The 15,242-nt window shown below is 31.6% G+C and overlaps 1 protein-coding gene across 3 annotated transcripts; it reads right to left on the reverse strand.

Annotated features, from left to right (window-relative positions):
- Positions 1–1,576: 1,576 nt before the first annotated feature.
- LOC120349476 lies at positions 1,577–8,700 on the reverse strand. Of its 3 annotated transcripts, none has more exons than XM_039419728.1 (3): positions 8,330–8,700; positions 6,869–7,061; positions 1,577–3,865 (listed from the first exon to the last, which is right to left on the reverse strand). In XM_039419728.1, exons 1-3 carry the CDS (start codon positions 8,453–8,455, stop codon positions 3,660–3,662), a joined length of 525 nt encoding a protein of 174 aa, XP_039275662.1. In that variant the 5' UTR covers positions 8,456–8,700; the 3' UTR covers positions 1,577–3,659. The 3 variants fall into 3 exon arrangements, with proteins under 3 accessions (XP_039275662.1, XP_039275663.1, XP_039275664.1); XM_039419729.1 differs by having other exon boundaries at positions 3,441–3,865; positions 8,402–8,697; XM_039419730.1 differs by having other exon boundaries at positions 3,444–3,865; positions 8,219–8,691.
- Positions 8,701–15,242: the final 6,542 nt, after the last annotated feature.

Genomic DNA, 15,242 nt, shown 5'->3' on the forward strand with positions numbered 1-15,242 from the left:
AGGCACACGCATCTTCTGTTATCGAGAGACGACGAAATTATCATCTGTTTTCCAAGGATGAATATCCTTTTAATGTCGTTCAGCGAGTTTTCCAAAGAATGAGACCTAGTGCAATTGAATCTTTATATCATAAACCTACTATGTTCCAAATTCCGTGAAAATCGTTAGAGCAGTTTTCAAGATCCGTAAAACATAAATAACCAGATATAAAATAGCCAGATATATACAGAAATTAATAATATACGCTTAATATAATAGGATAATAAAGGAAAGAATTGGCTTATACACGTACGGGATAGGAACTTCACGAATGACGCATCATCATGTCTCATCTACTGTACTGATTAACTTGAAATTTTGCATATGAATAGATTGTTAATTTACCTATGATGGTTATAGACCTATTTTTAATTCTTCTTCATTGAAGTAGGTCAAATTTTCAGTTTGTCACGTTTTTAATTGAACCCTTGCAAAGCACGGGTTCATCTGCAAGTGTATAGCTATTCTCTGGTGATACTGTAGGCCTAGATGTTCATGTCCTAAGTTTTTTCAGATAGGTCTAGTAGAATGCAGCTATAGAAGCCGCAGTTTCTCTCCCATGTTTAAATTGAATTATAGTCTGAACAATCACTTTTATAATTTGTATTTTATTTGCCATCAACTGTTAGAGGAATATAAACAACACAGAACTTCCAAGGTGAGTATCTGAGAATGACACTTGATGCAAAACTCAATTTTAAATAGTGTTGTTGAAGTTAATTGTTTTAAATTCAATTTAGTAAAAATGAATTAGGTACCGGTAATGTCAATTTTGAAGCTGCGCTGAATATACGGTACGTTCATAATGATTAATAGCCTCAAGATAAAATAAATAACAAAAAATACAAGAACAATGCTAATTCAATAAATATTGCAGGAATTTATTGATTTATTTATTTACTGTGGAGATTATAGGAATAAATTGTCGCTTCATAATGGTGATTCGTCCAAAGCTAGACTTTTCTGGAATGAAATCAAAAATAAGGTACCTAACTATACTTACTATTAGTTCTTTGTAATTTAAAAAAATATATATTTGTAATATTAGGAAAAATTAAATTTGAAGCTTCATATGTTCAGAAAAAAATGTAAAAAAGGATTCATTTCCTTCAAGTTTTCGTAGTATAAAAATATTTGTTATTTAGCTGCGAAGTAGATCTGATTCTGTAGAAATATGAAGTTGAACACAAGTAATAATTACTACCTAGTAATTTATTGTTAACTTCAATTTTTTGTAGCTTTTATTATTAGTAAATAAATTTTTTATTGTCTAAACAGCTGATACTCTCACTCAGCGGTCAGGGTTTTGCCCTTGCTGGGTGGTGCCATGTAATTTTGATTTATTTGTAAAATAGCATATAATCTAGAATATTTCTTCTGTAAGTTTTTTTATTTTGTATTTGTTTTTATGGGCAATAAAGATGTTTAAAAAAAATAATAATAATCCTGTCAACAAATAATGCCAACAATAAGTTTTAATACTAATTTATTAATGGTATTAATCTTTCAAGTAGCCATAATATTAAAATACTCAAGTAAATTTCATATTTATTTATTTATTTTGATTAAACAATCAATACGATAATCCTCTATGTAGCTGAAACAATCATTCAAGACTCATTTCTATGTAAAATTTATGTTGAGATTGACACTAATAGCCTACCGGTAGGATAGGTACTAGAATAGTCTATCAAAATGCCTACTGAAATACTAAAGTACTATACTAATAGCTTATAGATATTGTCATAAAATATTTTATAAAATAAACTTAGAACCTCATTTATCACTGTAAATCTATGCTATAGAGGATAATTTTTTCAAATATTATTCATTCAAATACATGATATAATAAAATATATTAATATTAGTGAAAATAATATAAAAATTAAAATATATAATTTTAATAAAGTGGCTCATACAAGTGAAGTAATATAATATAATTGACCGAGCGAAGTGAGGTTTGGCATTTCTCTTAATGTTTAAATGTTTTTATGTTGCGTCTTTACGGCGAAACGCGGTAATAGATTTTCATGAAATTTGAAAGGTAACTTCCTTTTTTAATTGCGCGTCGACGTATATACAAGGTTTTTGGAAATTTTGCATTTCAAGGATAATATAAAAGGAAAAAGGAGCCTCCTTCATACGCCAATATATAAGAGTAAAAATTAGACTATATTATATAATTAATTCTATATTATAGAATTATTCATCATAAATCAACTGACAAGTGATTACACCGATGTGTGGAGAAGCCAGTCTATTGCTGTATTTCCATAAGGTCTAAAGTTTCAATCAGGTAATTGTGAATGAGAATACTGCGTGAGGTTTACTGTTCACAGAACTACTAGTATTATTTGAATATAATAATAATTGAGGAGTTTGATGGAAGAAGAGTCCATTTTAATAATTATTAAAATATAGTAATATGGGCCCTTCCAGATGAGCAAGCTGCTTGAGCTCTGAAAGGGAAATTGATTATCATAAATAATATTTAAAAAGATTTGGTTTGACATCTTTTACAAGAAATACAGCAGAATACAACAGAATACAAAATGTAGATAGAGAAACAAAACAATGATTGCAAGATCCACTCAAGAAATTTCAAGCTTCGAGTATACACCTTACTCAAATTCAGTTTTTTACATCATTCATATTAAACTCTTTAATCAATCAATTTTATTGGAAATACATTTTTACATTGTTGGGTCCTGCTAAACCCGTGGGGTCTTGAGCAGGTACCATATCAAAACAAAATTACTCACAACGTTGAATTAGAATGAAGTTTGGATAAAATTAAATAAGCTTATTTGACGTGAATCAAGTGTAATATGCAAGAAATGAATTAAAAGAATTACAATCATAATGAAAAGTTATGAGAAACATAATAATTAGAAATAAAAAGAAATAGAGTTGATAAATAACATTACTATAAGCATGATAAAAAAGGAGTTAATTACAGAACTATATAAAACTAAAAAATTTTGTAATTCTATTTTCAATGAGTTTTTCTCGTACTCTATTAATTTATGAAAGTAGAATTTATACCAATTAGTATTTTAAAGTACGGTTGTTAATCTAGAGAATATGATGTTATTTGGACTATTTTGACTTTATTTATTTGGACTATTTTAGTTAAAAGTACTACCGTACCTATTTGAAGTATTATTGGACTATATATACGTATTGTTTGATTTTAGACTCCAATAGTATCTATTTGATTCAAAATTTGCTCGTTTATCTGAGTATTGAAGAGCGTAAATTGTATTTTGCAAAGTGAAAGTGACATAATCACCATTTTGATTTGGACAGTATAGTATAAATATTGGAAATGGGACAGTTTTGGGCATGAGCCTGTTGTGCATTTCTTCATGTTAAGTATTTGTACACAATGTGATAAATAAATAAATATATATGGCGTTATATGGTGTACCAATTAGTCAATACATTCAAATACTTCCTCTTCTTTCCTTCAAAGATTATAGTGAGGTCCACCTTATAATAACAAAGTAGAAAGATAGTAAACTTGTGCTTGTTATTATTTATGTATAAAATTGCATTTGCCACGTATGAGAAATCAAGTACGGTAAAACATTAATGACGCTCATTAAGATGCGATGCAATTAGAAAATAACAACACAAGTGCCTTGAAGACACGTGAGCTCCGGTCTACAAATGTTTGGTGTCTTCTCCTTCTCTTGGTTTTTATTCTTCTCTTGGTTTTCCTCCTCGCCAGATTCGTCGACCTTGACTGGCTCTTTCCTGCTTGTCACGATCTTCTTGTCAGCTGTTGAAATCTCTCCTTCAGTATCACAAGGCTCGCCTTCTCCTGGGAGAAATATTGAAAATAGAATAATTCATTATTACTTACTTGATACTTGATTTCGTGGTCGAGGACAACAAATTCCCGATAGACAGTTATTGGGTGTCTTTAATAGTGAGGTCAATGTTATAAACAGTAGTGATGAACGATTGATTGATTGAGTACTTTATTTATGTAGATTACAATATATACTGGCTTTTACACTTATATACAATAGCTTACAATACAACAAAATTATAGATGAATTTACATAATATAGACTAAGAAAATAATTATTGAACTGCATATGATATGAAAAAAACAATTATTGGTAATAGCTATAGATAATTATTGACCGAGGGAAGTGAGGTCTAAGATTCAAGTCGACGGTTTGGCATTTCTCTTAATGTTTAAATGTTTAAATATTCAAATGTTTTAATGTTTAAATGTTTATATGTTGCGCATTTACGGCGAAACGTGGTAATGGATTTTCATGGAATTTGACAGGTTCCTTTTAAAATTGCGCGTCGACTTATATAAAAGGTTTTTGGAAATTTTGCATTTCAAGGATAATATGAAAGGAAAAAGGAGCCTCCTTCATACGCCAATATTAGAGTAAAAATCACACTATAGAATTATTCATCATAAATCAGCTGTTGACTATATTGCATGCCATGATGTTTGCAATTCAATATCTCAATGTAAAAAATTAGCAGCTGTGTAGACTATAAATTGCATGCCTCATTGAATGCAATTCTTATGCAATATTAAATAGGATGCAAAGAACTCATAACAGCTCGTCTGGGCGCCTAGATGTCTTCTGATTTTCTCGCGCTAAATTCCGGAAAGCGTTATATGATAATTAAATCTTGTGTAAGCATGATCTGATCAATAAATAGTTAGTGTATCAGTGTGGATGTGCTTATGGTTTGGGACGTCGTTATAACTGCGCGAGGGGTACTGTTCACAGAACTACTAGTATTGTTATGTTTCTACATAAATTGGCGGAGCTTTGGACATATCAATGTCCATTCTTTGTAAAGAATATTCAAAACTGACCCGCTGACATATTATTTATAAAGTTTTCAAATATTATATTTTCATAATTTTTAAAATTTATCTAGTCTTACTTTGTGAATGAATGTTAAAATTTGAATGTATGTGACTATTGTCTATGCTTACCATTGTTTAGCCATGACAAGTAATAAATTGAATTGAATTGAATTGGTGACAGGACATTAACGCTGGAGACATACGAGGTCTGCTATATCTTCATAGTGAATCATTTAATAGAATTAACAGTTAAACTTGAATTTTAAAAAAACTTTTGAAGTGAAAATGCACTAACTTTTTGTATAGTGACGATCGTTTCGACCTGTTGTTGGTCATCATCAGACTCATGGTGTCTGATGATGACCAACAACAGGTCGAAACGATCGTCACTATACAAAAAGTAAGTGCATTTTCACTTCAAAAGTTTTTTTAAAATTCAAGTTTAATTTTAATAGTGAAAAAATATGGATATACAACAGAGTAATTAACAGTTGCCAACAGTTTGCAATTGGATAATCACATTTTCTCGAATTTCGAGCTTATTTTCAATTTAGGTGAAAATGTTACTGAACATTAATTGTAGAGATTTTCATGCTCAATCTTTTCCACTAGAAATTTTTTTGTTTAAATTGTATCTGGAAGCCTGATAATTGGAAATCTAAAATCAAACTTTGCATAGATGGGGCGGAGCTGCTGAAATTTTTATAGATATGGGACTTGTGGCAGTTGATAGAGCTTATCAATGACTATTCTAGTTATAAATTTTATCAAAATCGTTGGAGCCGTTTTCGAGAAAATTGCGAAAACCCCTGTTTTTGACAATATTTTTGCCATTTTAGCCGCCATCTTGAATTGAATTTTGATCGAAATTGTTCGTGTCGGATCCTTATATTGTAAGGACCTTATAAGTTCCGTTAAATTGGGAGATGAGATATCGTGTACACAGCTCAAGGGACCTTGAAACCTATAGAAATTGGGGCACCTTAATTTTTTTTGGAAAGCAATACTTTCCTTACCTATGGTAATAGGGCAAGGAAAGTAAAAAGCGAAGTAAGCTGACCTCACATATAAGTCCTGAGAACAGTGGCGTAACGTACACCCCCGCTGCCCCGCGGCGCGAGGGGCCCAGATCCATAGGGGGCCCGGGTTAGGGCCCGAAATGATAATTATATATTGCATACTTTAAAAAGAAAAATAATCATGTAGCTTTTGATAAAAAAGCAGAAGTTTTATTGTGGAAAATGACAGGTTTCATTCATTGTGTAAGAAGAAATATGCAATAGAACAATGTTATCAGTCTGGTTGTGAATTAATATCAAGAGAATACAAGTAGAAAATAATGAATAAGGCAAGAAAGAAAAACAATCATTGTTCAAATCTACTCGTAATAATAATTATAGTTCCATTGACAGAGCTTCAATAATTGTGTGCTGGTAGTGAGCTTATTGAAAAATAGGAATGTTGTTTGTTTGCAAATCATTAAAATTTATAGATCCGGTGAGACAATCCAGATTGAGACTATTCAAACCACTTACTTATAGATAAGTTTTACTTCTTTTCTCTCGGATTCAAACAAAGATTATCAGAATGGTTTTAAAGTAGATCGTTATCTTTATTTACTATCTTTATTCTTTAAGTAAGCATTGGAGGAAAGAAATTATTTTCCCATTGAATTCCTGAACATATATACCATATAGTGTGGCAAGGGCGCCGTAAATATAAATACTATATAATAGCTTACTCAATTCATTATTTCATTTGCGAGAAGGGGGCTGGAGAAGGGTGGTACGATTTTAGAACAGGGGCCCGGATTTTTTTTGCGGGGGGCCCGGTTTGGAAACGTTACGCCACTGCCTGAGAACATATGATTCTTCAAATTTTTCAGTAGATATACCACTCGAGACAGTTAAGAACTAATATAATTGATATGAGACCTTCATGATAATATAATATTATATTATAGAAGATTATGCTTACCACGGAAAGGTATGCACTGAGGACAGCAACCACAATTGGGTATATCGAGGTGGAGCATAGTGCCGTTGCAAGTGAGACAGCTGACTTTGATCTCTTCACAGTACTTGGGCGGACACTTATTGGTCTCAGCCACGACCAAAACTGCCGCAAAACTCGCCACCAATGCCGACACTATATTTATCCTCGAACCCATCTTCAAAAAAAAAAACATTTTATTTTGAAGCACTGCTGGTTTTATTGGTGAAGTATAAAGCTATAGAGAAAAGGTAGCATAAGAAGATATCACAAAATATAGGTCATTTATGTTCCAAATTTCAAGCCAATTTTTTGTTAACTCATGAGGCCGATTACTGTCGACTACTACTGGCTTTTATTACTGTTTCGGCCGGGTAAGAGTGTAAGAACGGCACAGTATGAGAGTAGACCACCAGTGCCAAAAAGAAGCTTTTCACCAAAAAGAAGTACTAGGACTATCGGCTAAAGTTAACAGTTAAATTTGGAACATTAACTCCATATACCATGGGATATCTTCTCATGCTATCGTTTCTCTCCAATAGTATGTATACAGTAGAATGTTAGTATTCCAAATTTATTTTCAGGTCAAATTGATCATGATTTCTCAGAAGATTTTAAATAATTAAACTCATTCCGCACCAATGACGTTTGTAATTGAAATTGAATATTAATTATGATTATCATTAAAGTTATTATTGAAAGAAAATAATTCTTGTTTGAAATTTTTTTCAATTATAGTCGAGAAGCTTTCCACACTTTTATCATCGCATAAGTGATATATAATTTCTCGTATAAATTACTTGAAAATACTTTAAGCTAATCAATAAATTATTGTAATAATAATAGAAGGGTGATGCCCATATAAGCTCTTAGGCTTGTGCGTGGATAATGAGTGAGAGGGATGATGATGAGAGTTGACGACTACTTTTTAGGTAGACGGGACCGACGGCATATCGTCTCCTCCGAAAGACGGGAAGATTAAATTGAATTAAAATTAATTAACCAACTTGATTATTGATTAATAATTTATGTTGATTTCCATGACGAAACACTATATAATAACTTTGTTATAGTTCAGACACTATTTTACTTGTAAACATTTGAAAAAATCAGCCTTATATGAGGCTGATGAAGTTTCTCTTCAGGAGTGAAATGCATCCCTCAATACTCCAACAAAAATAAGTGTTTTTTTCAAATATACAAATTTACAAGTAAAACAGTATCTGAACTATAACAAAGTGATAAATAATTATTCATAGAAAAAACACTCTTTTATCAAGAACTCTTCTATAGAAACAATAATATTTCAAGGATTATCCAAATGAGAATATTCACTTCTCTCTGTAATATTATCGATTGCTAAAACATTAAAGATTGAAATAAATCACTTGAAAGTAATTTAAATGGAAGACATATTTTGAGTTAGACTTCAATATATTAGCTCACTCTTATCTTGAACAACACACAGTAGGCTATCACAAATTTGGATGAGGGTTTCCTCGTACAAACTACGCTCACGTTTTGAACTACACTGAATAAAAATCGTTGGTGTTCCAGTTTGGTGAGCCTCATCTCACAGACATGTAATTATCGTTAAGTTATCGACAGACCTATCCTTCGAGACAAGCCAGGGTCAAGGCCAGATAATTGTTGAAAGCAAGGAATATTTGCAGACTGATGATGTTTATTGTGACAGCATTCAGAAATTCATTCATAGTTCTGATTCTATTTTAGATGTTCTTTGGGGTGAAAAACACTAGCAATAGCATAATTTTCTATTTTACAAAGCAATCATGATTTTTCTAGAGAGCTTCACCCCTTCACCAACATTCACTTGATCTATTATCAACTTCAAACATTCCCCATTTTAAATCATACTGTTTTATAGTTTGCCATATATAGCTTCAAATACTCCACTTTTTATATTTCTACATCACAATTTCCATTATTCAACTCCATGCTAGAGAATAATCTTTTACACCGTATTCAATACAGGCTATTAGGATACCAAAATATATTGCAGAAACCTTTTCATTCAAACCAAAATAATTTACTTCTTTGTAATTAGGTTAGGTTAGGTTAGGTTAGGTCAGGTTAGGTTAGGTTAGGTAAGGTTAGGTTAGGACCATAAAGATGGCGAACCTGCTGAGAAAGATCTCGTATTGTCACAGTAAGTGAATATTTCACTTATTAAAGAAATTTGACTGGAAGTCATTCTATTTATAACAAAAAAAGTGATTTAATAGTAAACAGTTTCCGATGTTGTATAACAATAATATTGAAGAAAATGATTAATTATTGTGAAATTCCATTTCCTAATATTATTGAGTATAATATTATCAATTTTTGCCTTTTCTGAGCCTAAATCTAAAGCTGTGTTTACACTGGAGTTAATAACACGAGCTATTAACAAAAAGTTATTAACTCGACTGAATCGTCAAAAACTTTTCTTGACAAATGTTAATCTATATATATAAAAGCGAAATGGCACTCACTCACTAATTGACTGACTGACAGACTCACTCACTCACTCACTCATTCACTTGCAGAACTAAAAATCTACCGGACCAAAAACGTTCAAATTTGGTAGGTATGTTCAGTTGGCCCTTTGGAGGCGCACTAAAAATTCTTTTGGCAATATTTTAACTCTAAGGGTGGTTTTTAAGGGTTTAAAGTTCGTCTTTTAGCATGTATATTCTTCTTATTCTCTTAATTATAATTGAAATAAGACCATACCATATGTTAATATAGAACTATAATCTAGGGAGAGTACCTCTTCGAAACAGTTGTTAACTGGTAACTAAATTAATAATTTTGTCAGGTTGGCATTAAGTTGAGTTGACTTTGTTAGGTTGGCACCAAGTTGAAGATTGAAATGCATTTATCGCGGAAAAATTGATTGGGCACTGCTACTTCAATCCTGGGAATATTATATTACTAGCCGACAGGCTCGCTTCGCTCGCCATATCCGTTTAACCAGACGTTTAGTCTGGACCCCCGACTGGATCGTCCTAACATACTATGATAAAAATGCTCAAATGGAAAATGCAGGCGGGCGAAGCGAGCCTGCTGATCTCATTCTTGGACGATTCAGTCGGGGGTCCAGACTAAACGTCTGGTTAAACGGACATGGCGGGCGAAGCGAGCCTGACGGCTAGTAACTCGTGTTTCTAACAGAAAATTCCTTGTTATTAACAAGATCTTGTTATCAATATAATTTATAAAGCCTTAAAGTTTCAAAGGCAGATGATCAATTTTGAATCTTACACAGTTCTGAGAAATTTCATTGATGAAATTGAAAACTTATATTGATACGGAGGGTACATCAAATTCATCTTTTGAAGAATTTAAAGCAATAATTTATTTTTGAGATCTAGTATTATTTTTTGTCAAATTTCACCGAATAAGAATAAATTATAGGCAGCGCAATATTGAGAACAGTTGTTTTTTAATAAGATAATTAAATCATTGTGACACATGCTTATCGAGTTATAATAGGCCTATTAATGTTCAGTATAAACTGTGAATTTTTATAACATATTTTTACTTTCCTTGCCCTATTACCATAGGTAAGGAAAGTATTGCTTTCCGAAAAAATGAAGGTACCCCAATTTCTAAATTTCTTTACGTTTCAAGGTCCCCTGAGTCCAAAAAACTGGTTTTTGGGTATTGGTCTGTATGTGTGTGTGTGTGTGTGTGTGTGTGTGTGTGTGTTGTGTGTGTGTGTGTGTGTGTGTGTGTGTGAGTGTATGTGCGTCTGTGTACATGATATCTCATCTCCCAATTAACGGAATGACTTTAAAGTTGAAACTTAAGGTCCTTTCACTATAAGGATCCGACACGAACAATTTCGATCAAATGCAATTCAAGATGGCGGCTAAAATGGCGAAAATGTTGTCAAAAACAGGGTTTTTCGTGATTTTCTCGGAAACGGCTCCAACGATTTTGATTAAAGTTATACCTGAAATAATAGTCATCGATAAGCTCTATCAATTGCCACAAGTCTCATATCTGTAAAAATTTCAGGAGCTCCGCCCCATGTAAGCAAATAAGTTTGATTTTAGATTCTCAATATTTCAGCCTTCAGATACAATTTGAACAAAAAAAATCAAGTGGAGTCGATTGAGCATGAAAATCTCTACAATTAATGTTCAGTAACATTTTCACCTATAATTGAAAATAAGCTTTAAATTCGAGAAAATGTGATTATTCAATTGCAAATTATTGTTGATTGTATTAAATCATTCACTATGAAGAGATAGTAGACCTCATGTGTGTCTCCAGCGTTATTGCCCTGTCACCAGCTGGTTCAAATATTTGAATAGTAGACTTGAGATGCGCGGGAACACTAGCGTCAGATGATAGATTTTCATAACGGCAAGGAAAGTTGTGTGAGTGCGCCACACCAGATTTTTTAAAAAAATAATTAAATCATTGTGACACATGCTTATCGAGTTATAATAGGCCTATTAATGTTCAGTCTAAACTGTGAATTTTTATAACATATTTTCCTCATTTTCATCCTCTTATTTTGTTTCACATATTTTCTGTAAACTAAAATAGGATAATTTTTACGCATTCGTTTTAGCTTCTCATCAGTATTTTCTATGAATAATTTGTTGATTTTCTTCGAGTTTTCCTGTATTTATACGGCATCGTTCATAAATCAATTTCATGCCATTATACAAATGATAATATATGTAGGCTATATTTATGAGAATATTAAAATTCAACTTCAGCTCGTCAGACTTAACTCAGTGTAGAGAATGTGATAAAAATCAAACATGTAGATTAGTATAGAAAAAACTGTAAAGAAGGATTTTATCCTTGATCGTTGATCTTATATTCTAAGCGAATTTTTCTATTCCTTCTATTTCTGCTCCTTTCCAGTGGCAAGGTACCTTAATTTTACTGCTATAGTGAGGTCCACGTTATAATGGCAGTGGATAAAGATAGGAGAATAGTGATGCTGATTCTCTGCATTAATTAATTATATTTCTACACTGGCAAAAAAAATAATTGGCATCGTTGTGGACCTAGAAATGGATAGTATCACCGGCTTTATCATTGTAAATTTTATCAACTCTTTAAATTCTAAATTACATGGATAAGTTGCTCAGTTCACACCTGACTGATTCTAAATAATTACTACCATGTTGTATTTACGAATAGGTCAATAATTGACACTGTTTCCGCAGAGTTTCACCGCAAAACATAACTATTAAGTTGATTGTTCTTTCAAAGATCATTAGTTCTTTCTAAGATTCAAGTCCATGGTTTGGCATTTCTCTTAATGTTTATATGTTTTTATGTTGCGCATTTACGGCGGTAATAGATTTTCATGAAATTTGACAGGTATGTTCCTTTTTTAATTGCGCGTCTACGTATATACAAGGTTTTTGGAAATTTTGCATTTCAAGGGTGATATAAAAGGAAAAAGGAGCCTCCTTCATACACCAATATTAGAGTAAAAATCAGACTATAGAATAATTATTCATCATAAATCAGCTGACAAGTGATTACACAGATGTGTGGAGAAGCCAGTCTATTACTGTATTTGTATAAGGTCTATAGTTTCAATCAAAGACTTTGAAGAGGGAGATGAATAAAAAATATTGACAATATCATTGTAAATTTTATCAACTCTTTAAGCTGATCTTACACCCCAGCTTTGTTAATCCTTATAGATTCTATGAGATTGAACGCAAGTTGACAAACACACATGTTCATCATGTGTATGATAAGTTATGTTCAATCTAATATAATCTATATAGAATAATCTATAATCTATTTCTTGAGGGAAGGAATGTGAGAGGAAGACCTAGGCTGGAGTATATGAAACAATTGCTACGGGATATGAGATGTGGATCATACTACGAGCTGAAGCGGAAAGCGGACGACAGAAAAGCATGGAGAGCTGCTGCCAACCAGCCCTACGGCTGTTAACCCAAGAGAGAGAGAATATAATCTATAAGGATTGATTTATTAACATTGTGTTGATAAATTTGGTCTAATCGCAGCTTTAAGGTCTTTGGTTTCAATATTATTTGTTTTGCAGTCATGGTATCCATGCGTGTCCATCAGTATCAATATTCTCACATTCGAAAAAACTAATAGGTGATTAAAAATAATCAAACGAACTAAATAATGCTAGAGAAATTATAATATTTTTGATTGAAAAAAAAATAATTTTCATTAGATGGAAAAATTATCACGGAACTGGATGAATATTATATAAATTGTGGAATAGAAATATATTCTATTCATTGTTTAAATTAACATAAATATTAATAAATTATGGAATACAAATTCAAACGTGAACTGATTTTGTTAACATTTAAAACAGTTGACATCAGGTACTTGTGGATGAGAATACTGCGTGAGGTCTACTGTTCACAGAACTACTAGTAAATTTTATCTATAAAATATGGAAAACATGATGAAACGCGCGTCAGATGTCATACACACATAAGTAAGCTCGTTTCACTTTGGAACAGCAGAGCTTGGAAAAAGATAAGAAAGAATAAAGCAGTAATGGAGTCGTTTCAAGAACAGGAGAACAATGGCAAGTATTTTCACTCAATTATGAGTTTTGAAGCTCGCAGCTTTGCGGCTGTCAACAAGAATTTTAATTAAAGTCTATTCGTGGCACATTTTCTTTGCGTTCAAAGGTGCATTCTATTTCCTGGAAGGAGCACATTAAGAATTTGATGAAAAAATTGAACCAAGCCTATTTTGTAATTTCAACTCTTACCAACTTACTCGACAGAAACACATTATTGACCGCCTATTATGCATATGTTTACTCCCACTTGAGCTACGGCACAATATTTTGGGGTAATTCTGTAGACAGCCGTAGAATTTTCATCATGCAGAAAAAGATATAGAGAGTCATCTGTAGACTGAGATCAAGGGACTCATGTAAAGCATTTTTCAAAGCATTATTTAAAGTAAATATCAGTAAGTTCCAATTTTGTACAGATAATCATGAATATAATACTCGAAATAGAAATATCATTGCATTTCAAATCCATAGAAATGTAGCTTTTGAAAAAACTCCATTTTATTCAGGAATGAAACTCTATAATAGGCTGCCAACAAACATTCGAAACATTGAATCAGTCATTCTATTCAAGCAGACAGTCAAAAAAATGTTATTAGAGAAAAGCCTTTACGCAATCACAGAATTTTATTAACAAGAAAATTGATTTATATATATATATATATATATATATATATATATATAATATATATATATATATCACCTACCTTCCTTAATGATACTTGACACTTCCTGAATAAATATTTTATTTTTTGATTGTATGTATTATAGTATTAGTATTAGTACTGACAAGTTACCTGTCAAATGGGATTATTCCCAAAATTGATGTAATGTAATGATTATTAATAAATAAATAAATCGAAAGCAGACTACAGTCCGGGCTCCGGGTCCTCTCCGGACGGCCTCTTGACTACAATACTACCCGTTCAAACACATGGATTTTTTTTTTTAATGTATCTTTTCATAAGCAATAGATGCTCTTTTGTATCTCCTCAAAAGCAACGTGTTGCATCCGAAAAGATACACAATGAGCTTTAATTTATCAAGCCGTAGTTGAGCCGAACTTGATAATTATAATACTTCACTCTTGAGGCAAAGGATTAAATAGAATTGTGGTCTATAATGAAAAGGCTGTCAAGGTGAAAAAACTTTTCACTAATACTATTATATAAATTCTTTATTACAACAAAAGATTGAAATATAAAACGTTTTTACATTGAAAAATCACAAATATAATTATACTCGATCAATAATATAATCAAACATGTAAAAATTTTATAAACGTGAAACCATAATTTTTTAATCCTTCAAAAAAAGCTTTTATTTCAACACTTGTTTTGAAGAATAGAATAACTATTTATTTATGCTTTTAATAAATTTATTATTGCATCATTATAATAGAACTAATTTTTTTTACAAACAGTAAAATATTAAACAATCATGCGGCAGTCAAGATTTAGGCTAAACTTTATTCGTTTTACAAAATTGTATATCACTCTCGATTAATAAAAGAAAAGTATTTCATCTTTTAAAGGTATTTGTAAAACGTTTACAAAAATATTTGATATTTTGATAATAAATTCATGAATCACATACATTCAGGATGAAAGGTTCATCATACTAGGAGTATAAAAATATAAATGCCCGGTTGCACAGAAGCCTATTAAATTTTAATTATGATTAAATTTCATGAGAAGGCTTTTTCGAAGATAAAAGGCTTCTATGATTAGTTCAGAAGGGATTCGATCACGATTCAAATTTAACAGGCTTTTGTGCAACCAGGCCTGAATGTTTTTA

This window comes from Nilaparvata lugens, chromosome 1 (assembly GCF_014356525.2).
Source record: "Nilaparvata lugens isolate BPH chromosome 1, ASM1435652v1, whole genome shotgun sequence".
NCBI lineage: Eukaryota > Metazoa > Arthropoda > Insecta > Hemiptera > Delphacidae > Nilaparvata > Nilaparvata lugens.